This window comes from Pelophylax lessonae (genome assembly GCF_965119305.1).
Source record: "Pelophylax lessonae genome assembly, chromosome: 2".
Lineage (NCBI taxonomy): Eukaryota > Metazoa > Chordata > Amphibia > Anura > Ranidae > Pelophylax > Pelophylax lessonae.
Genome location: NC_138769.1, coordinates 745,581,514 through 745,606,367, shown reverse-complemented (window position 1 = coordinate 745,606,367; position 24,854 = coordinate 745,581,514). Strand labels below are relative to the sequence as shown.

At 43.6% G+C, this 24,854-nt stretch overlaps 1 protein-coding gene across 1 annotated transcript in view; it reads right to left on the bottom strand.

Annotated features, from left to right (window-relative positions):
- LOC309548372 (uncharacterized protein) overlaps window positions 1-24,854 on the bottom strand; it is a gene marked incomplete at both ends in the record, with an annotated part of 1,605,927 nt that overhangs the window by 1,436,025 nt on the left and 145,048 nt on the right. The window contains 1 exon segment of the mRNA XM_082248310.1: window positions 2,988-3,857. Coding sequence (XP_082104436.1) covers window positions 2,988-3,857 — 870 coding nt within the window.

The window sequence follows — 24,854 nt, the reverse complement described above, 5'->3', positions numbered from 1 at the left end:
AATAATTTTATTTAATAAGTTGACATTAAAATAACAATTAAAGACACATAAAAAACATTTATAAAGAATATATGAAAGAGAACAAATACAAAGGAAAGAAAATTTAGAAATAAATGTATTTCCTTCTTATGTGTTGATAATCTGATAAGAAAAAAAAAATAAAAAAACAATTAAAATTTTTTAGAGAAAATATGTAGAATAAATAAAATAATAAAATATTTCATTTATTTACCTGAAGTGGCGTATTAAAATCAGTGTATTTGTAGGATCGAAAGCGTGTTTCCCTCAAATTCTGAAAATAACATAATTAAAAGTAGTAAAATTTTATTACAAACATTGACAATAACAATTTGTGAAATAATTGACTCTATGGTTGTGTATTTAGTATTTCAGTGGGTGTGTACAAATTAATAAAAACATAGTGAAAGCTATAGGTCTGGAGGTTCAATAATAATTATATCGTAAATTTAAAAATGATATAATTTAATATTATATTTTTTATTTTAAACAGTCACTTTAAAAAAAATAAAAAATAAAATGGAATATTAAAATGAATTTTGTATAAAAAAATTTTAAATTGTATTTCTTACCTGCAATGTTGTAATGAAAACAGTATAATGCTGACATTCAACAGCGTGCTTGATGGTCCTTATTTGGCAAGGTTAGCCATTTTAATAAATAAGAAGGGGATGGCCATTGTTTTATTTCTTTGTCCTTGTTACTTGTTTTTGTGGAGGTGGTCTGAGAATTTGTTTGGGGTGTAGTAAATTAAGACAAAGAAAAAATAAACAGTACCAATTGCTGTCCCCTTTAAAAAATGTACAATACAAGTTGTTGTCCCCTTTAAAAAATAAATTAACAGTACCAATTGCTGTCCCCTTTAAAAAATGTACAATACAAGTTGTTGTCCCCTTTAAAAAAAAAAAAAAAAAACACAATACAAGTTATTGTCCACTTAAAAAAAAGCAAAGTAACAGTTGTTGTCCCCTTTTAAAAAAAAAATAGCAGTCGTTGTCCCCTTTAAAAAAAATATAAAACTTTTTTGTCCCATTTTAAATAAAAAAAAAATTATGTTTTTACACCTTAAAAAACAAAGCAAAGTAACAGTTGTTGTCCCCTTTAAAAAAGAAATTGCAGTCGTTTTCAGTCGTTGTCCCCTTAAAAAAAAAAATGGCCCCTTTAAAAAAAAAAATCAAGTTTTTTTTACATTTTCCCCTTAAAAAAAAAAAAAAGACCCCTTTAAAAAAAAAAAATCAAGTTTTTTTTACAAAGAAAAGTAACAGTTGATGTCCCCTTTAAAAAAAAAATCAAGTTTTTTTACACTTTCCCCTAAAAAAAATGGCCCCTTTAAAAAAAAAATATCAAGTTTTTTTACAAAGAAAAGTAACAGTTGATGTCCCCTTTAAAAAAAAATTGCAGGCGTTGTCCCCTTAAAAAAAAAAATAAAAAAATAAAAGTCCCCTTTAAAAAAAAAAAAGGTTGATGTCCACTTTAAAAAAAAAAAATTGTTGTCCCCTTTAAAAATAAAGTTTTTTCCGCTTAAAATATAAAGCAAAGTAACTGTTATTGTCATCTTTAAATAAAAAAAAAAAAGTTGTTCTCCCCCTTAACAAAAAAAATAAAAAATTGTCCCCCTTTAAAAAAAAAAAAAGTTTGTTGCCCCCTTTTTAAAAATAAAATTAAAAGTTGTTGCCCCCTTTTCTGTAATCAAATTTTACGTTGGTAACCCCTTTACACATTTTTATATACCTGATTACATTGCACTTACCTTTTGGATTTTTATTAGTGCAGCTTGCAGTTGGACTGCCGAACGCTAGGACCCGCTCTCTCTCTCTAACGATAACAAAGGAATTACTGGCAAAGCAGTTTGTTTTCAGGTTTAAAAATGGCGCCGTCCGCGCTGGGCTCCGCCTAACATCGCGTCATTTCCTGTTTGGAAATAACGCGATGAGAACAGCGGGCGGCCGCCCACGTGACTGCAAAGTGCATCATGGGAGCGCCGAGGAAGAGCTCCCAGGACGCATTGCGGCACGGAAGTGACGAGGAGAGCCGAGGCGCAGGAGGGAGGAAGTCCTTTGAAAGGTGAGTATACAAACCTCTGTAAACAGGTAAGTGAAGAAAAAAAACTATGGGAATATCCAATTCTGACTCAGCGGAGGGTAAGGAATACAATGCAGTAATTATTAGAAATTGAATTTTGTGCCCGGAACTCCGCTTTAAGACTTCTGTATACCAAAGGAAGCTCCTGACATCCCTCACAGCTGCCCAGCACCAGACCCGCCCACCAATACTTCCAATAGGTAGGAAAACTTCATATAAAAATGGTCCTATAAGTGAGGAGGCCAAAAAAGGAACGCAGACATTGGATTATCCTGAACATTTATTTGGGTGGAGTCTTATGGGGGAGGAACGAGGGCGGGGTTACTCAAACGTATGCTGCCATGGACATCTGTAAGGAAAGCACATTATAGCCACTAGATGGAACTGACCATTATAGAAAATCCCAATTCACCATGACTGGGGGAATGCAGGTCACATTTCATCAACACATTTTTAACAACCAGATCTGTAAGTGTTTGTGAAATCTTCCCGCACAAAATGTACTCAGCCAATGAAAGGTAAGGACTCCATTTTTATTTTTCTCCTGCTATCAATGGCCAACACCGGACAACAATTCATCCATGCCTTTGGTGGTCTCTGACCTCCTTATGAAGATCAGCCAAGGAGTATATCTGAGCTGTATATCAGGGTGTGCTTCTTCCCCACATGTCCACCAACATTCATATAGAAGACATTTCCCGCACTCAAGGCACTAATACACCTCCAGGGTTGTGTGGGACTCCTGATGTACAAGAAGACAGGACTTCAGTGAGGAACATTTCCCTCACTCAGGACAGGAAAGTGGCTTCTCCCCTGTGTGAGATCTCTGATGTCTGGAAAGACTGGACTTCTGTGAAAAACATTTCCCGCACTCAGGACAGGAATACGGCTTCTCACCCATGTGCGATCTCTGATGTCTGGAAAGATGGGACTTCTGTGAAAAACATTTCCCGCACTCAGGACAGGAATACGGCTTCTGACCCGTGTGCGATCTCTGGTGTGTAGAAAGAGTGGACTTCTGTGCAAAACATTTCCCGCACTCAGGACAGGAATACGGCTTCTCACCAGTGTGCGATCTCTGATGTGTAGAAAGAGTGGACGTCTGTGCAAAACATTTCCCGCACTCAGGACAGGAATACGGCTTCTCACCAGTGTGCAATCTCTGATGTTTGGAAAGAGTAGATTTCTCTGAAAAACATTTCCCGCACTCAGGACAGGAATACGGCTTCTGAGCCATGTGCGATCTCTGATGTGTGGAAAGATCGGACTTCTGTACAAAACATTTCCCACACTCAGGACAGGAATACGGCCTCTCACCAGTGTGCGATCTCTGATGTGTAGAAAGAGTGGACATCTGTGCAAAACATTTTCCGCACTCAGGACAGGAATATGGCTTCTCACCAGTGTGCAATCTCTCATGTATGGAAAGAGCGGACTTCTCTGAAAAACATTTCCCGCACTCAGGACAGGAATACGGCTTCTCACCAGTGTGTGATCTCTCATGTCTGGAAAGATGGGACTGCAATGAAAAGCATTTCCCGCACTCAGGACAGGAATACGGCTTCTCACCAGTGTGTGATCTCTCATGTCTGTAAAGATGGGACTGCAATGAAAAGCATTTCCCGCACTCAGGACAGGAATACGGCTTCTCACCAGTGTGCGATCTCTGATGCACGGAAAGAGTGGACTTATTTAAAAAACATTTCCCACACTCAGGACAGGAGTACAGCTTCTCACCAGTGTGAAATCTCTGATGACTGGAAAGATGGAACTGCAATGAAAAACATTTCCCACACTCAGGACAGGAATACGGCTTCTCACCATTGTGCGATCTCTGATGTCTGGAAAGATTGGATTGCAATGAAAAACATTTCCCGCACTCAGGACAGGAATACGGCTTATCACCAGTGTGCGATCTCTGATGCACGGAAAGAATGGACTTATCTGCAAAACATTTCCCGCACTCAGGACAGGAATACGGCTTCTCACCAGTGTGCGATCTCTGATGTGTAGAAAGAGCGGACCTCCGTGAAAAACATTTCCCGCACTCAGGACAGGAATACGGCTTCTCACCAGTGTGAGATCTTTTATGCACATTAAGCTTGTATTTAAAACGGAAACACTTCCCGCACTCAGTACAGGAGAACCTCTTATCTGTTGTAAGGAAGGCACCGTCCCTCACAGTCTGAGGTTCCTCAGGATAAGAGTAATACGATGGTCTGGCACTGTCCCTCACAGTCGGAGGTTCCTCAGGATAAGAGGAATACGATGGTCCATCTACACTGTGTGGTGCCGGATGGACTTTTGAGGTAGCCGGGTTTTCTCCTGGACTATACTTTGTGATGTCCTCATCTTCTACTTTACAGTCTGGAGACAAAGTGAGACAATCCTCTGAGGTTTTCCTCATCTCGCGTCCATGTACTAAAATAGAAATATAAAGATTATTACTAGACATCAGCAGATTGGTTCCCCTAAACCAGGACTCCGCCCACATCAGACAGCTTTGTCGCTGAGGATCTTACAATTCCCCCCTCAAGGTAACTAGTAAATGGTAGAGGGTTACTAGGTGACTCAGGAGCCACGCATTCAGTCAGGACCTGTTGTATGATGGTAAATGGCAGTCTCAGTCTAGACATACGCCAGGTCACGCCTTGATGTGTGGGACACCTACTCACTATCTACCATTGCCTGTGACTAGTAAATGGGTCCTCTGATCTCCTACCAGTTCATTTCTTTATTCATGGACCTTAGTCAGAGAGTGAGGAAACAACAAGAACTGTCTTTTATAGGAGTGACAGTGATGAGGGGATTATAGGACGAGTGTCCCCTCCCCCTCTATCACTCATTGCCATCTTCCCAACACAAGAAGTCCCGCACTTCCTTATTTAGTCCATGATTTAGTCATGAATAACAGCGGGGCTGAGCCCCACCAGAGGTCAGTGAGTGAGGATGGGGGGAGAACAACCAAGATGAAGACTGGACTGATCCTGAAGACCACCATCATTGGGTTACTGACTCCTCCCTCATTATCACTTTCTGTTTAAGGCTCCTAAGTTGGAGAATGTTATCACATTATTATCACCATGTAAAAGTCTGTCCTCCAATCAGATCATCAGATATAAAATGCCCAGCTGGTAGGAAATGGGCGTAACAAAAGAGAATCCATATTATGTGTATATATAGCAGTGGTTAGAGGGGAGAGAGCAGAAGTCAGGAGTATGTAATATACAACATAGAGTATATAGTGCAGGGGTCAGGAGTATGTAATGTACAATATAGAGTATATACTGCAGGGGTCAGGAGTATGTAATGTACAATATAGAGTATATAGTGCAGGGGTCAGGAGTATGTAATGTACAATATAGAGTATATACTGCAGGGGTCAGGAGTATGTAATGTACAATATAGAGTATATAGTGCAGGGGTCAGGAGTATGTAATGTACAATATAGAGTATATAGTGCAGGGGTCAGGAGTATGTAATGTACAACATAGAGTATATAGTGCAGGGGTCAGGAGTCATAATATTTGTGTTCAGTAATCAGTTGCAGAGGTCCCACACCACTGCCTCCCATCTCCTGAGACTGCACTCAGTGACCTGGGTGTGAGACTATACAGAAAATATCCCTCCACCCGGCACAGCCAGCAAATAACAGAGCAAGTGACCCTGGGAGAATTTTTCTGTCAGAGATCTTGATAGACCTGGACATGGGGCAGAAGAACCAAGGTACATACCCCAGGTGTCTAGGTCAAGCAACGTCTATGGTAATTATCAACATTTTACTGCCAGCTGAACCCCAGGATCTCTATAAATCCAGTCTAGAGACATAAATTGTGTCTGCAGCACAGAGAAGGAAGATTATCCGAGAGAAATACAGGAATACAGGACGGGGAACACAGCTCAGGAAAGTGACCAGGGGATTACTGGCTGATATCACCCAGTCCCCGCCCTACTCTGGACCAATCAGTGAGCAGTATGGGTGGAGGAATGAATTTAGTGTTAATGACCCACCTGTGCTGATCTCTGTAGGAGTGTCCTCCTCTATAAATGTCCCCGTTATTCCATCCTCCTCCATAGACTGCTGATCATCCCTCACATACCTCTCTTCTTCTTCTGCTTTAACCTCAAATTCTATATCGATTGGATCTCCACTCTAAACCAAGAAAATGAGAGAGAATATCATCTGGAAGATATAAGCTTTATTATTGTGATATTATATATAAAAAAAAGACACCCTCTCTAGAAGTCCATGTTCTAGATGCTCCAATCCACCAACCTTGTAACATTGAGGGATGGTGTGACCTTCCTGTGTGGAATCCCGGGAATACAGAGGACGGGGACATCTCTCTGGTGGGTTTCTGTAGCTGGATGACTCCTCCATGGTGTCCTGATACAGATCTTTGCATTCCTTTAGAAACTCTGACTCCTCCATCACCCCATCCTCATCATCCTCCTCTTTTATCTCTTCTTTAACCTCAACTTTGGAATCTCTCAGGTTTCCACTCTGAATATATAATAAAAATGACATCAATGGTAACAATGCAGATAATGTACAGATCCTAATGATACTATCAGTGATTGTTCCTCATCTACCTGATGATGATGGGGGATGGTGTGACCTTCCTGTGTGGAATCCCGGGAATACAGAGGACGGGGACATCTCTCTGGTGGGTTTCCATTACTGGATCCATCTGTAGGAAACACACACACTGACTGAATACATTGTTTCTATGTGTTTATCAGATGATGGGGATCTAGGTGGACCCTCCATACTGCTCTCTCCTTTACAATAAAGTCTCCTCTTACCCGGTGATGTGAGGGGCGGCTGATTCTCCATCATGATGTCCTTCCCAGCACCGCTCACCTCTCCTGTCAGCAGCTCAATGATCTCTCTGGTGACTTCTAGAATCTTCTTTTTATTTCTCTATTCTATCAGGGAAGGAGGTGGAGGCAATGTGATGGTCATATGATCTCCAGACTTCACAGGAAAACTCTAGATTTGAAGACAAATAGTAAAATCAAATGACATGAGCATCAGAAATAAAGAGTTGGATAGTGGGATATTGGAGAGAGGAGCTGTGAGGTCAGTGTGATGTCATAGGATTCTCTGACCCTGATAGGAAGAACATTGGGAGGAGGAGCTGTGTTGTGTCATAGGATTCTCTGACCCTGATAGGAAGAACATTGGGAGGAGGAGCTGTGTGGTGTCATAGGATTCTCTGACCCTGATAGGAGGAACATTGGGAGAAGGAGCTGTGTGGTTGGTGTGGTGTCATAGGATTCTCTGACCATGATTGGAGGGACATTGGGAGGAGGAGCTGTGAGGTCAGTGTGGTGCAAATGGATTCTCTGACCCTGATTGGAGGGACATTGGGAGGAGGAGCTGTGAGGTCAGTGTGGTGTCATAGGATTCTCTGACCATGATTGGAGGGACATTGGAAGGCGGAGCTGTGTGGTCAGTGTCATGTCATAGGATATTCTGACTCTGATTGGAGGAACATTGGGAGGTGGAGCTATGTGGTCAGTGTTGTGTCAAAGGGTTCTCTGACTCTGATTGGAGGGAAATAGGGAGGAGCTGTGGGGGCACTGTGTGAGGTTTCTGCACACAAAGAATCATATTCTCCCGGGTGCGTCCCACCTCTTCTAAAATTAAAGATGAACTTTTTCTGTGGGCTTTGTCAGGACTCATCATATTCCTGTGATCTCCGTGTACTACAGAGACTTTACGGATCACATTTTAGGATGAATATGTGAGACTGGGATAATTATGGAAAAAAAAAACCAAATCCGGATATTTACTACAAATTTCATTTTTTCCTCTTTCTTATTTGAATCCTAAAAAATAAAGACATACATATTCCAATCCTCCTTAAATACACCACCCCCCCCCCACCACCACCACTAATAAAAGTAGTATAATCCATTTGTCAGGAGTGTGTTGTTGTCAGGGCTGGGCTTCTGCAATTAATAGCAGCTCAGAGGCTGCTCAGCTGTCGGGTAATTACCAGCCATTCATTGTTTCCACAGTGACTCACCTGGTTACCATTACCTGCCTCATTAGTCCAGCCTACAGACAGACCCTTTTTGCTATTTAAACTGCCTTGCTCATTTCCTCCGTGCCTCTCCTGGTCAACATCTCTAGCGTGTCTCTGCTGTGTTCCTGTTATGACTTGCCCTGGCTGACGTCTCTTCTGATTTCTGATCCTGATTTTTGGCTTCTGACAACACTGATTTCTGATCCCGGCTTGTCTGATTACCTGCTCTGTCTTCCAAACCCTGGCTTCTGTTTTTGACTACGTTCCTGTTCTGTGTTATTTTTTTCTATTACATTAAAGGTGTGATTTTTAACTAAATGTTCTGTCTCTGCCTGGTTTATGGTTGCTGACAGTTGTGCTCTTGCTCATCATTCCAGCATCCTGGTTTTGGCTGTGATGTATTCTTTCTTTCTTTCAGCCTATCTGCAAAGTGAGTGATGTGGTCAGTCTCTGGGTGGAGACCAAATCTGATTGAAGCCAGCCAAGCCTGCAGTCCCATGCTTGTGATATTGCGTTTGTAACACATGCTCCAAGCTCTCTGTTTGTCTGCCCTGCTTTTTGGATTCCCTTGTTGAAGGCCTTCATTTAGATCTCGACTACTCTCTGAACTCTGCCTGCCTTTTGACTACGGATTTGACCCTGACTATTCTGAACCTTGCCTGCCTTGTAAACTGGACTGTCATTGAAATCGAATGCTCTCTGTGCGGGTAAAGCATATACAGCCGTTTATTTCGTTTATTTAAATAAAGGTACTCACAAACAGCTTCTTGGAGACATGCTCGTAATACAATAAGACCGCAGAACAGAGAGGATGCAACAAGCAGCAGGAAAGGCTCCGTCCCTATACGCGTTACAGCTTTGCCGATAGATGCGGACTTCAACAGTAGAGCTCTACGGCTGTATATGCTTTACCCACACGGAGAGCATTAGATTTCTATCAGCTTTTCTGCTTATGTGGTGATCTCTTTGTGCCCTTTGTGAGAGCGGCACCATCATGGTCACCTGGTCCCAGTACATCCGTTAGTGAAACCTCCACACCATCCAGTGACACCTGCCTGTGACCCCTGAGGGGTAAAAGCTTTGTTTGGCTCAGGTCTCTGGGTCAAAGGTGAGAGGCTTAGATCTCTGGTGGCGTTGGAGTGGAGCACAGTATTTTGTACTAATCACGTTATTGGGTGATCACAGTTCTGGATATCGGAATGCACCTATGATTTATGGACACTGAGATTGCACTTTTTATTGTATACACAGCAGTGTTAATTTAGTCGACTAAAACGTTTTCCTCGACTAAATTAACACAATTTTAGTCAACTAAAATACGACTAAAACTAAAACAATTCAGATGACTAAAATACGACTAAAACTAAAATATCATTTTAGTCTTAAGATTAAAATACGACTAAAACTAAAATGGCATTTTAGTCATAAGACTAAAATACGACTAAAACTAAAATGGCATTTTAGTCATAAGACTAAAATACGACTAAAACTAAAATGGCATTTTAGTCATAAGACTATAACTAAAACTAAATAAAAAATTTACATCATCAAAATGAACACTCCTCTGCTGGCCATTTCTATATCGGCAACCCAATTCCATCCAGAGCATGGAATAACAGCACATTAAAGTTTAAACATGTATTGCACCACCGCATACGCATAAGTAAGGAGCATCTACTAAGCTGCTGAAAACTAAACAATTAAGAAAAAGGCTTTTTTTATATTTTTCCCTAATATTTAATGTTGGTAATATATTCAGGTAATATGTGCAATGACATTACAGCCAATGGAGTTTACAGCAGTGTTAATTTCGTCAACAAAAACGGTTTCTTTACCGCTTTCGTCACCGGAATTTTTCAACTGACGAAAACGGGACGCAAAGTACAGCACATTTTGGTCAAATGACGACAACTATGACGAAAATATAAATCCGTTTTCGTTAACGAACGAAAACTAAACGAGAATGTGAGGCAGGGACGTTTACCCAACTTCCGGTGATGTCCGACATGAGGAGTGGACTACTACAAGAGAGTCGACTCGAGACCAGTCACCTGACCTCACCAGAGCACTGCAGCACTACAGCCAGAGGGACCAGGCCTGAGTCATCACACGGCACTGGCACCCGGCCACCACCACATCCAGAGCAGAGCACCCACTGTGAGTTAACAGCCAGGCCAGCTATTACTGTCTCACTGAGTCCCCTCAGACCACTCACCAGTCACCACTGGCATCCGATTCAGCCATCCATCCAGGACTGTGTGCGTGCATATAGGCCGCTGAGGCCCACCCGGCCCATCCTGTTCAACAACTTCAGTTCAGAGTCAGACCAGAGACCACCCTTAAACCTGAGACCCCCATCCAGCACTCTGAGCAGCACTGTGTGCACTCACTGCACTGACTGCAGGCAGCAGCATTACAGGCCTCCTCTCTGACCTAACCATGACCATTTAGATGACTAAAATGAGTTTTAGTGGACTAAAATGTAGGACATTTTAGTCGACTAAAATGTAAGATGTTTTAGTGGACTAAAATGTACTGGAGTTTTAGTCGACTAAATACGACTAAAACTAAAACACTTGCAGAAGACTAAAATGGGACTAAAACTAAAATGCCATTTTAGTCCTAAGACTAAGACTAAAACTAAATTGAAATTTGCTGCCAAAATTAACACTGATACACAGATTGATTTCCAATATACAGTACAGTCAGGTCCATAAATATTGGGACAACGACACAATTCTAATCTTTTTGGCTCTATACACCACCACAATGGATTTGAAATGAAACAAACAAGATGTGCTTTAACTTAAGACTTTCAGCTTTAATTTGAGGGTATTTACATCCACATCAAGTGAAAGGTGTAGGAATTACAACAGTTTGTATATGTGCCTTCCACTTTTTAAGGGACCAAAAGTAATGGGACAATTGGCTGCTCAGCTGTTCCATGGCCAGGTGTGTGTTATTCCCTCATTATCCCATTTACAAGGAGCAGATAAAAGGTCCAGAGTTTATTTCAAGTGTGCTATTTGCATTTGGAATCTGTTGCTGTCAACTCTCAATATGAGATCCAAAGAGCGGTCACTATCAGTGAAGCAAGCCATCATTAGGCTGAAAAAACAAAACAAACCCATCAGAGAGATAGCAAAAACATTAGGTGTGGTAAAATCAATAGTATAGATGTAGTAATTCTACAATAGATTGATGAGGTGAGAAGGTCATTGGTGGAAAAGGAGACATCACCAAAATGAAGGAAATGTATCAGCCCTGTAAGTGGGGGAATGCTATGACTCTGAAGGGGTACATCTACGTTTCCACATTATATATGGCTGGGGAGCACACGTCTTTCTATAAGTGGGTTCTTTATTTAAGTGGGCACACTTCAGCTCTGCACTTCAGCGATTGCACAAATCGAGAATACACAGCAAACTACTTTGAAAAACGCCAAACAGACTGCAGGTGACCTTGTTTCCTAATTCAGCTCTCCTTCCTCTCTGTAACATGCACTTTCTACCAATCCTTCTGATAGTTGTGTCCTCACTACTTAACCACTTGCCTACAGTGCACTTTCACCCCCTTCCTGCCCAGACTGATTTTCAGCTTTCAGCGCTCTCACACTTTGAATGACAATTACTCAGTCATGCAACACTGTACCCATAAAAAATTTGTGTCCTTTTTTTCACACAAATAGAGCTTTCTTTTGATGGTATTTAATCACTACTGGGTTTTTTATTTTTTGTGCTATAAATAAAAAAAGACTGAAAATATTGTGAAAAAACACATTTTTCTTTGTTTCTGTCATAAAATTTAGCAAATGAGTAATTTTTCTTCACAAATTTTGGCCAAAATTTATACTGCTACTTATCTTTGGTAAAAATAACCCAAATAAGTGTATATTATTTGGTCTTTGTGAAAGTTATAGAGTCCACAAGTTATGGTGCTAATCATTGAAAATTTATCACACTTGATCACACCTGATGTACTGAAGGCCTATCTCATTTCTTGAGACACTAAAAAGTCAGGAAAGTACAAATACCCCCCAAATGACCCCTTTTTGGAAAGTGTATTTAATAAAGGGCATGGCGAGTTTTTTTAAGTTGTAATTTTTTCCCACAACTCTTTGCAAAATGAAGATTTTTTTTTTTTTTTTTACAAATTGACGTATTAACAGGTTATTTCTCTCACACAGCATATGTATACTTGCAACTACACCCCAAAACACATTCTACTACTCCTCCTGAGTATGGCGATACCACATGTGTGAGACTTTTTCACAGCCTGGCCACATACAGAGGCCTAACATCCAAGTAGCACCGTCCGGCATTCTAGGAGCACAAATTACACATATAATTTCCTGACAACCTATCGCACTTTTGAAGGCCCTGGAGCACCAGGACAATGGAAACCCCCATAAAATGACTCAATTTTGGAAAGCAAACAGCCCAACGTATAATTTTTGAGGCATAATGAGTCTTTTGAATATGTCATTTTTTTCCACAAGTTTTTGGAAAATGTGGAAAGAAAATGAAAACGCATTTTTTTTTACACAAAGCTGTCCATTTATGCAATATTTCTAACACATAGCATGTACATAGCAAAAATTGCACCCCAAAATACATTCTGCTATTCCTCCTGAGTATGGCGATACCACGTGTAACACTTTTACACAGCCTAGCCACATACAGAGGCCTAACATCCAAGTAGCACTTTACACAAAGTTGTCCATTTATCCACTTTAACACTGGGCCTATTTTTGACACTTGGTGTTTACAAGCTAAAATCATTTTTTTTTGCTAGAAAACTACTTAGAACCCCCAAACATGATATATTTTTTTTTAGCAGAGACCCTAGAGAATAAAATGGAGATCGTTGCAATATTTTTTATCACACCATATTTGCGCAGCAGTCTTCCAAATGCAATTTTTTTGAAAAAAATTCACTTTTTTGAACTAAAAAAAATAAGAAAACAGTAAATTTAGCCCAATTTTTTTCCATAATGTGAAAGATAATGTTACGCCGAGTAATTAGATACCCAACATGTCATGCTTCAAAATTGCGTATGCTCACAGAATGGCGCCAAACTTTGGTACTTAAAAATCCCCATAGGCAACATTTTAAAAATGTCTGCAGGTTACCAGCTTAGAGTTACAGAGGAGGTCTAGGGCTCAAATTATTGCTCCCGCTCGAACGATCACGGAGATACCTCACATGTATGGTTTGAACACCGTTTACATATGTGGGCGGGACTTGCATATGCATTTGCTTCTGCGCGCGAGCTAACGGGGACAGGGCGCTTTAATTTTTTTTTTCCTATTTATTTTATTTATTATTTTTTTATTTTTACACAGTTTAAAAAAAAAATGTTTTGATCATTTTTATTCCTATTACATGGAATGTAAACCCCTTGTAATAGAAATAGGCATGACAGGTCCTCTTTATTGTGAGATCTGGGGTCAAAAAGACCTCACACCTCACAACTACACTAAAAAAGAAAAAAAAAAAAAGCGGCCCTTTAAACCGGTTGCTAGGCAACGTCTTTTGACGTAGCTCCGGTCCTCCAAGACCATAGAGTCGAGTGAGGGCCATCTTGCCCTCACTCGACTTCCTGTCTCTGAGGATCCGGGACCGGATAGTTTTCCCCGCTGCCGGCGGGTCCGGTAAGCTGGGAAAACGTCTGGGACGCGGCAGGAGGGGGGGCACCGAATCCGCCACTGGGACCACCCTTATCTGAAAGCCGACCGCCTGCCATTTCAAAAAATACCGGGGTTATGGGGGCTATCTGCTGCCATAACCCCAGTATTTCGCTTTTAATGGCCGACGCATATAGTCGTTAGGCGGTCAGTAAGTGATTGCATGTATATGGCAAACAGGTGACGATGACTAATGGGGTAACAGGTGACGATGACTGATGGGGTGACAGGTGACAATGACTGATGGGGTGACAGGTGACGATGACTGATGGGGTGATAGGTGACGATGATTGATGAGGTGACAGGTGACGATGATTGATGAGGTGACAGGTGACGATGATTGATGGGGTGACAGATGACAATCACTGACGGGGTGACATGTGACGATGATTGATGGGGTGACAAGTGACGATCACTGATGGGGTGACAAGTGACGATGATTGATGGGGTGACAGATGACGATGACTGATGGGGTGACAGATGACGATGATTGATGGGGTGACAGGTGATGGTGATTGATGGGGTGACAGGTGACGGTGATTAATGGGGTGACAGGTGACGGGCGATGGTCACTGATGGGTGACAGGTGATGGGCGATGGTGCACGGCGGTACTGATGGCAGTCTCTGGTGACAGATGCACTTTAGGCTATGTCCACATGTGAGCGTAGCGATCATGGGCAGAATCACTGCGATTCTGCCCGCGATACAGAAATCATTGCAAATGGCGGGACGCCTGTGCGTTGCCCGTGATTTGCAATAGCACCCCAAACGCTGTGCGATGTTGCAGCGATTTCCGCCTGCCGAATCGAGGTAACATCACGCAAACAACGCATGATGCCCCAAAGAAGCTCTTGTACCTTTTTTGGGCATCATGCGTTGTTTGCGCAATGTTACCGCGATTCGGCAGGTGGAAATCGCTGCAACATCGCACAGCGTTTGGGGTGCTATTGCAAAAAACGGGCAACGCACAGGCGTCCCGCAAAATGCAATGATTTCTGGATCGTGGGCAGAATCGCGGTGATTCTGCCCGCGATCGCTACGCTCACATGTGAACATAGCCTTATGGGTGTCAATTTCTGGGCACTGATGAGGTGACTGTTGGGTGACAGGTGACATTGGGGGGGGGGCTGAGGACTGTGTGGGGACATTTATTTGTGTGATTTTACTTTTTACAGCTACACAGAGCAGTAACTCACTATTTCTAGCTCTGCTCTCCTCACACTGGAAGCTATGTGAGGGGAGAAGAGCTAGTAACAGTGAGTTACTGCTCTTTGTTTACATTTTGTGATCGGCTGTGAATGGATTCACAGCCGATCACATAGTAAACAGTCACTGTCAGTGACTGTTTACTACCGCCGGTGACAGCTGTGTTCCTACGGAACACAGTGCCACCGATATGACCGCGCTGCGCGCTCCCGATCGCGCATGCACGGTCATCTTGTGGGCGCCTCCATTGTGATCGGCTGTGTCATTGGAACACAGCCGATCACGTGGGAAACAGCCACGCCCATTGGCTGTTTCCCCCCTGCCGGTGACGGGGGGTGTGTCCCGGGGACACCCGACACCGGCAGTGCAGGGCGGCGCGCACGCGATCACGCGCCTGCCCTGTTTCCTGGGATCACGTCATATGACGTCTTCCCAGGATAATGGTCGCACCGCTCCGCCGTCAATTGACGGCGGGCGGGCAGCAAGTGGTTAATTAGAATCTATTAAATTAATAATGGATGTGGGAACTCGAAGTCCCCGCGAAGAAGCCCATTTGCTCGCTATTCGGCGAACAGGCAGTGTTCGAGTCGAACTTAGGTTCGTCTCGAACATGAAGCTCATCACTATACACCGATTTGGGTTCTTTTTACCAAAGAAATGTAGCAGAACACATTTTAGCCTAAAATTAAGAAGAAAAAAAAAATTGCAAATAAATAACCTAACAGAAATGAAGAAGGTGAATGTGTTAAAGATAAGGGTTTTTAGAGATCACCTAAATACAGAGTAGAAGATAGTCAGACAGATTGAGGTAGAGAGTTCCAGAGGATGGGAGATGCTCTGGAGAAGTCCTGGAGGTGAGGAGAGTAGGAGGTATTTTGAGGAGTGAAGAGAATGGTTTGGTTGATATTTTGAGACAAGGTTGGTGATGTAGCTGGGGGAAGAGTTGTGGAGGGCTTTGTAAGATGTTGTAAGTATTTTGAATTTTTAATAGGAAGAGATCAAACAAAAGAGTTGCCCTGGCATTATTTCACCTCCAACAGGTAGGAAAGGTTGTGGGAAAAATGCTGTGCAAAAGTGGGGAATGTATACCATCCGGTCAAAGGTTATATCTGGACTCCTGGAGACTGCTGGAAAAGGAGGATTTGTGAGCAAAGAATAGGATACGATCTCTTTCTGTCTGGGTGAATGTGTGACCCAAATCTCCTCCCATTTCAGAAGGAATAAAGTTGTGAAATCTCAGTTTTGATTGGTAAGGAAGTGATGGGATATGGAAATTGTGTGACCTGTTGGCTGACTTCATCTTTATTCCGGCATCATGGAAGAATGCATTGTCACCTGACCTGTCTGTAGCGCTCATTAATAAAGGTTTTATCAATAAATGCATGATCTTTTGCCAAACACAATACGTATATATTCGCTGCAGTTTTGAAATGGTTTACCGGGATTATGGCTGAAGACTGCAATTCTGTTTCTCATAAAAGCAATCCAAGCAGTAGCCGCTGGATCACTATTAGAAGCAGTGAGAGGGGTGTCCCCTCCCCCCCCCCCCCCCTCCTGCTTCTCACCAGTGTTTCTCGGGCCTTCTGTTCTTACCAGTCAGCCTGGGAAATGATCCAACAGTTCGCACAGCTGGTCACAGAGGTGAGAAGAAACCAGATCGTCTCTGATCACCTCTACAATTTAGGAGGACCGGAGCGACATCATGACATCACTTCCAGTCTAGGGCCGAGGTAACCAGGTTTGCTTTTGTTTTTTATAGCAAAAGATCACTTTTTTTATATTTTGCTTTCAAAGGTAGACCCCAGTTCTCTCCATAAAGAAGACTTGTCATCCCTTATTTCTGTTAAATGGGATGTTTACATTTCTTCTAACAGGAATAAAGGTGATAAAAAAATAAAGGGACATTGTAAAAAAAAAAAAAAGTCAATCAGAATTTAAATAAATAAGAAAATAAAAAGGCTGGCGAGCAGAAGTGAACACATTCTTAAGTCACGCATGCATACTGTATGTAAATGGTGTTTGCAACACACGTGAGGTATCATTGTGAACGTTAGAGCGATAGCAAGAATTCTAGCACTGGACCTCCTCTATAAACTGGCTTCTCACCCCTCCCCCATACACAGCCCTTCTCACCCCTCCCCCATACACAGACCTCCCCAGCTTCTCACCCCTATCCCATACACAGCCCTCCCCAGCTTCTCACCCCTCCCCCATACACAGCCCTTCTCACCCCTCCCCCATACACAGACCTCCCTGTCTTCTTACCCCTCCCCCATACACAGCCCTCCCTGTCTTCTTACCCCTCCCCCATACACAGCCCTCCCTGTCTTCTTACCCCTCCCCCATACACATTCCTCCAGATCTAACCAGCGACCCACTTTCACCTAGCAGCAAGAGGGTCGCTGGTTCGATTCCCAACCACGACACTACCTGCCTGGAGTTTGCATGTTCTCCCTGTGCCTGCGTGGGTTTCCTCCGGGTACGCCGGTTTCCTCCCACACTCCAAAGACATGCTGGTAGGTTAATTGGATCCTGTTCAAAAATATTGGCCCTACTGTGTATGTATGTGAGTTAGGGACCTTAGATTGTAAGCTCCTTGAGGGCAGGGACTGATGTGAATGTGCGATGTATATGTAAAGCGCTGCGTAAATTGACAGCGCTATATAAGTACCTGAAATAAATAAATAAATATTACACCCTTTCCCTTTCAGATTTCTCCTCACACACAAAGGTCTTACAATATGCCTGGATAAAATGGTAAAAAGGCGCTGGTAACCCTGGATGTTATTATTAAATGAAAAATAATAATAGTAAAGTGCTAATTCTGTTGTGCAAATGTAGTGAAAAAATATATATAAAATACAGAGTGCTAGCTCTTGTTTCTATTGTGAAAAATAACGCTTTAAGTATTTGAAATTATTCAAAACAAAATAAAAGTGCGAATTTTCATAAACAAAATCACTGGTCTCTCCTAAACCCGGAAGCTGAGAGTAATAGTAACGTCACCTCCTATCGCATTGGAACGCACACCGGACCGCTGCCACGCTACAAGGGTGAACTAGGAAGGATATCGGAGAGTATCAGGAGACTGCAGATCCTGCACCCCCCATCCCACTACTACCCATAGCAACCGATGGGCATTGCCCTGTGCCAGGTGGGCACAACAATAAGTAAGCAGCCATTTTTATGTTTTTATGTAATATAAAATAAATACAGTATTACACTATTTTTATCTTCTTATCTGTCTCCCTGCATATGGGCTTAATATACACCCAGGTGAGGTAACTAATGGAGGAGTGAGGAGAAGGAGTATATTATTATTTCTTCCAAATCATCCTTTTGTTGGAAACCATAAAAATAATCAAGGTGGAGTGAAGGTGAGCCTATGGTGTGATCCACCTAAGGAAATAGGATCACAGGCATTTGAGGTCTGTGTGACCTACCAGGATCTGGTAAGAGGCATCGATTACCACCCTTATTCACCGGAGCCCCTGATCCATAGGAAATCAATTCCTACACTATTTTACATGAACTGTCTGGATCACAGCCCACTATTCAAGCACTTTTCAAGCACTATATTTATATTTATACAATTGTTTGTCAATTTATTTATTCACAGAGCAATATATTTATATGTTTAATATTGGAACTTTTTGAAGATATAATAAGTGTATTTGCTATTAACCGCTTGCCGACCGCCGCAAGTACATATACTGCGGCGGTCAGCCCCTCACAGGCAGAGTGACGTATCGCTCCCGCTCCTACGCAGTCACGGGCCCCCCGCGCGTGTGACCGGCGGACCCGATGTCCGCCGGTCACTCAGCGATCGTTGGGGGGAGAGGGAGAAAGGCAGGCGGCTCGAGTAAACAAGCCGCCTGTCATTCTCCCGTGTAGAAACAATGATCATACGGTTCTACTATGTAGGACCGTTGATCATTGTTCCTACAGCTCAAGCCACAGCCAATCACAGTTAGAATCACGCCCCTAGGGACACACACAGCCCCTCCCTCTCAAATAAAGTTAACCCCTTCACTCCCAGTGTAATTTTACAGTAACAGTGCATATATATAGCACTGATTACTGTAGAAATGTCACTGGTAACCCCAAAAGTGTCAAAAATGTCAGTCAAGGGTCCGATCTGTCCGCCACAATGTCGCAGTACCGCAAAAAAAATCGCAGATCGCCGCCATTACGCGTTACAAAAAAAAAAAAAAAAAAAATGACAAAAATCTTTCCCTTTGTTAGTAAACGCGATAACTTTTGCGCAAACCAATCAAAATACGCTTTTTGCGATTTATTTACCAAACATATGAAGCATAAAACAAATTGGCCGAAAATGTTAAAAAATTTAGATTTTTACTTTTTTTGGGGGGGGATTTCATATAAAAAAATGTGAAAAATATTGTTATTTTTGCAAAATTGCCGCTCTTTTTTTGTTTATAGCGCATGATCAAAAAATTGCACAGGTGATCAAATACCACCAAAAGAAAGCTCTGTTTGTGGGAAAAAAAGGACGTCAAATTCGTTTAGGTACAGCGTCGCACGACTACGCAATTGTCCATTAAAGTCACGCAGTGCCGAATCGCAAAATACCCCCTGGTCTTTTAGCAGCCAAATCCTCCGGGGCTTAAGTGGTTAACAAGCACCTTAATGGTAACTTATTGCACTGTCCGGCACTTTATGGATTTCTTTGTATTGCACAGTACACTTTCTTCTCACTAGCACTTCACTATTTTACATTTATAGTGAGTTTGTTTATGAAAATTAACACTTTTATTTTGTTTTGAATCATTTTAAATACTTAAAGCGTTATTTTTCACAATAGAAACAAGAGCTAGCACTCTGTATTTTATATATATTTTTTCGCTACATTTGCACAACAGAATTAGCACTTTACTATTATTATGTTTCATTTAATAATAACATCCAGGGTTACCAGCGCCTTTTTACCATTTATCCAGTTTAGTTATTGTAATTTTACAATTAAAGGGTCAGCAGGTTACAGTACTGTTTAACCTCTAAGAACCAGGCGCCTTTACACAAATATACTTACAATATGCCTACCTTATCAAACACAGATCACCTACCTCCCCCAACAATGAACCCACAGATCACCTACCTCCCCCAACATAGAACCCACAGATCACCTACCCCCCCAAAATAGAACCCACAGATCACCTACCTCCCCCAACACAGAACCCACAGATCACCTACTTCCCCCAACATAGAACCCACAGATCACCTACCCCCCCAAAATAGAACCCACAGATCACCTACCTCCCCCAACACAGAACCCACAGATCACCTACCCCACCCCCAACACAGGACCCACACAGATCACCTACCCCCCAACACAGAACCCACAGATCACCTACCTCCCCCAAACATAGAACCCACAGATCACCCCCCCCCCCAACACAGAACCCACAGATCACCTACCTCCCCCAAACATAGAACCCACAGATCACCTCCCCCCCCCCAACACAGAACCCACAGATCACCTACCTCCCCCCCAACACAGAACCCACAGATCACCTACTTCCCCCAACACAGAACCCAAAGGTCATCTACCTCCCCAACACAGAACCCACAGATCACCTACCTCCCCAACACAGAACCCACAGATCACCTACCTCCCCCCAACACAGAACCCACAGATCACCTACTTCCCCCAACACAGAACCCACAGATCACCTACTTCCCCCAACACAGAACCCACAAATCACCTACTTCCCCCAACACAGAACCCCCAGATCACCTACTTCCCCCAACATAGAACCCACAGCTCACCTATCCCCCCAACACAGAACCCACAGATCACCTACCTCCCCCAACACAGAACCCACAGATCACCTATCTCCCCCTACACAGAACCCACAGATCACCTATCTCCCCCAACACAGAACCCACAGATCACCTACATCCCCAACACAGAACGCACAGATCACCTACCCCCCCCCCAACACAGAACCCACAGATCACCTACCTCCCCCCAACACAGAACCCACAGATCAGCTACCCCCCCCAACACAGAACCCACAGATCACCTACCTCCCCCCAACACAGAACCCACAGATCAGCTACCTCCCCAACACAGAACCCAAAGGTCACCTACCTCCCCCCAACACAGAACCCACAGATCACCTACTTCCCCCAACACAGAACCCACAGATCACCTACCCCCCAACACAGAACCCACAGATCACCTACTTCCCCCAACACAGAACCCACAGATCACCTACCTCCCCAACACAGAACGCACAGATCACCTACCCCCCCAACACAGAACGCACAGATAACCTACCTCCACCCAACACAGAACGCACAGATCACCTACCCCCCAACACAGAACACACAGATCACCTACCTCCACCCAACACAGAACGCACAGATCACCTACCTCCCTCAAAACAGAACCCACAGATCACCTACCTCCCCCAACACAGAACCCACAGATCACCTATCTCCCCCCCCCCACTGACACAAAACACACAGATCACCTATCCGCCCCCACACCAACACAGAACCCATAGATCACCTACCTCCCCAACACAGAACCCACATATCACCTACCTCCCCACCCAGACACAGAACCAACAGTTCACCCCCCCCCCCAACAACAGAACCCAGAGATCACCTACCCCACCTACCTCCCCCAACACAGAACCCACAGATAACCTACCTCCCTCAAAACAGAACCCACAGATCCCCTATCCCCCCAACACAGGACCCACAGATCACCTACCTCCCCCAAAACAGAACCCACAGATCACCTACCTCCACTCAACACAGAACCCACAGATCACCTATCTCTCCCCCCACCAACACAGAACCCATAGCTCACCTACTTCCCCCAAAACAGAACACACAGATCACTTATCTTCCCCAACACAGAACCCACAGATCATATATCCCCCTACCAAAACAGAACTCACAGATCACCTACCTCCCCAACACAGAACCCACAGATCACCTACTTCCCAACACAGAACCCACAGATCACCTACCTCCCCAACACAGAACCCACAGATCACCTACCCCCCCACACATAGAACCCACAGATCACCTACCACCCCCCAACACAGAACCCACAGATCACCTACCTCCCCCAACATAGAACCCACAGATCACCTATCTCTCCCCTTCTCCAACACAGAACTCACAGATCACTTACCTCCCCCCCCCACACAAAGAAACACAATAGATAACCTGCCTCCCCCTCACACACAGATCTGTAAATTACCTGCCTTCCTGTAGAAAACCAGGCCGGTGTTGTCCCTCTATAGAGCCAAATAAAGTGTCACTGGCAGAGGAGGGAAGTGATGGGTCAGAGTCTGTAGAAGAAGCTCTAGTGACCAGTCTAGATGGACGAGGTGAGAATGTTCTGTAGGTGGCCCTCCAAGAGTTCACCTGATTAGTAGATCTTTAGACTTTGAACTCCCTCTGACAATGCAGACTGCAGTGTAGACTCCACCGGTGTGATCTGTGCATCCAGAGCAGCTTCTTCCTTCTGGAGAAATGAAACTCGGAGAACAATGGAGCTTTTGTTTAGAACTTATGCAAACAGACCATTGTACTCCTCCCTGTCCGCAAACAAAGCTGGGATCAGTTTACCTTGGAGCCCCCTTGGAATACGCTGGGATTTATAATATTCAGCTAAAGTCATGCCATGGAATCCCAATGACAGTTGTCTATTTAGGAACTTCTTAGAAGGATTTATATCTGGAGATATTTTCCCAAAAACTGTCTGGATCCTCGTGTCCCAGCTGTGATTTCATCTCCTCATCTGCAGAGATGGAGAACCCCCCCCGAACACACACACACACACACACATATATACACACACATATACACACACACACACATACATACATACAGTACATACACACACACACACATACACACTTTTGGTGAAGCCAACTCCGGTCTCCATAGAGGAGAAAGGTAATTCCCAGTAGCAGGTATAATATACAGCAGGGGTAATGGATTAAATTCACGAAGGTCCAATCAGTAAAATATTCTTCCAGCGGAGGTCTAAATCAGTTTTATGATGATTCAGATCCTTCACATCACAACCCCTTCTCTTTTTAAGCTAGATTCACATATCTGTGGCTGCAGAATACACAGGAAATTGCATGAGTTCCCGACCCGCAGAGAAACGCACTGCACTTTAGCAGATGCACGGGGTTGTCATTAAAAATGAGTACATTGGCACCTATGGCACATTTTCAAGCTCACCAAATCACATGGAACTGCAGCACTCTGTGAAAGAACAAAGGAGTGCTGGTTCACATTATCCAACAATCATTGCCACATCCCTAAAAACATAATGGGAAAACGTGAACTTGGTTCGGGGCAGGTCAAATATACGATCAAGCCGAAGGGCTGGAGGGATATCCAGGCCGTACCCCACCAAAAGCATGGGACTTTATAGGCATTGACTGTCCATGCCCCCAATGGATGGCCTTGTCCCGGCACTGAATGTAGGAATGTGGCATACATTTGCACAACCTCAAAGGAAGGACACAATTAAAAATTATTATATATTTCTCTCTAATATGATTGGTTCCTATATTGTCAGCGTCATCTAGTGACCACAATTCAGTATATTTATTTAATTAACTGAGTTAGGAAAAATCCTGCATTATGGCCATTATATGGCACTGACATGTTTGGTTGTGTCTATGCAGATGTGAGACATTTGTACAGTGATTTGTCCCATAAATAGAGGGCTTAGTCTTTGTGAGATCTCCTTTATTACACATGTCCCTCTGTCCCCGGTCAGGAGAAATGGACTCACTTCTGGGAGGAAAATCCCAATTTCTACAGGAGTGAAATTTCTTTCAATTTGGACATTTTACTCTTTATGTGAAATTGTCCTGAGTGCTTTTTTGTGGAAATCTTCATTCCTCCTCCATTCATAGAAGCTGTACTATCACTTCACACAATGATATGTTCTCTATTAATGGAGGAGGAGGGGATGGATGAAGGGTCCACCTCCTCCATTCATAGAGCACTTTTCATTGTCAGAGGTGATAGTACAGCTTCTATGAAGGGAGGAGAGGTGGAAAGGGTGGAGACAGGAGAGGGCATGGACAGTTAAGGGTAAGGACAGGAGAGGGTGGAGACAGGAAAGGGTAAGGACAGGAAAGGGTGGGGACAGGAGAGGGCAGGGAAAGGAAAGGGTGGGGACATGAGAGGGCAGGGACAGGAGAGGGCGAGGAAAGGAAAGGGTGGGGACAGGAGAGGGCATGGACAGGAAAGGGCGGAGACAAGGCGGGGGACAGGAGAGGGTTGAAACAGAAAAGGACAGAGACAGGAGAGGGTGGGGAAAGAAAATGTTAGGGACAGGAGAGGTCAGGGACAGGAGAGATCAGGGACAGGAGAGGGCAGGGACAGGAAAGGGCAGAGACAGGGTGGGGGACAGGAGAGGGTTGGAACAGGAAAATACAGAAACAGGAGAGGGTGGGGAAAGGAAATGTTAGGGACAGGAGAGGTCAAGGACAGGAGAGGTCAGGGACAGGGAGGGCAAGGACAGGAGAGGGCAGGGACAGGAAAGGGTGGGGACAGGAGAGGGCAGGGACAGGAGAGGGTGGAAACAGGAAATGGTACAGACAGGAGAGGTCAGAGACAGAAGAGGGCGGGGACAGGAAAGAACAGGGACAGGAGAGGGCAGGGACAGGAGAGGGCAGGGAAAGGAAATGGTGAGGACAGGAAATGGCAGGGACAGGAGAATGCAGGGACTGGAGAGGTCAGGACGAGGAGAGGGTGGGGACAGGAGAGTGCAAGGACAGTAGAGGGTGGGGAAATGAAAAGGAAGGGACA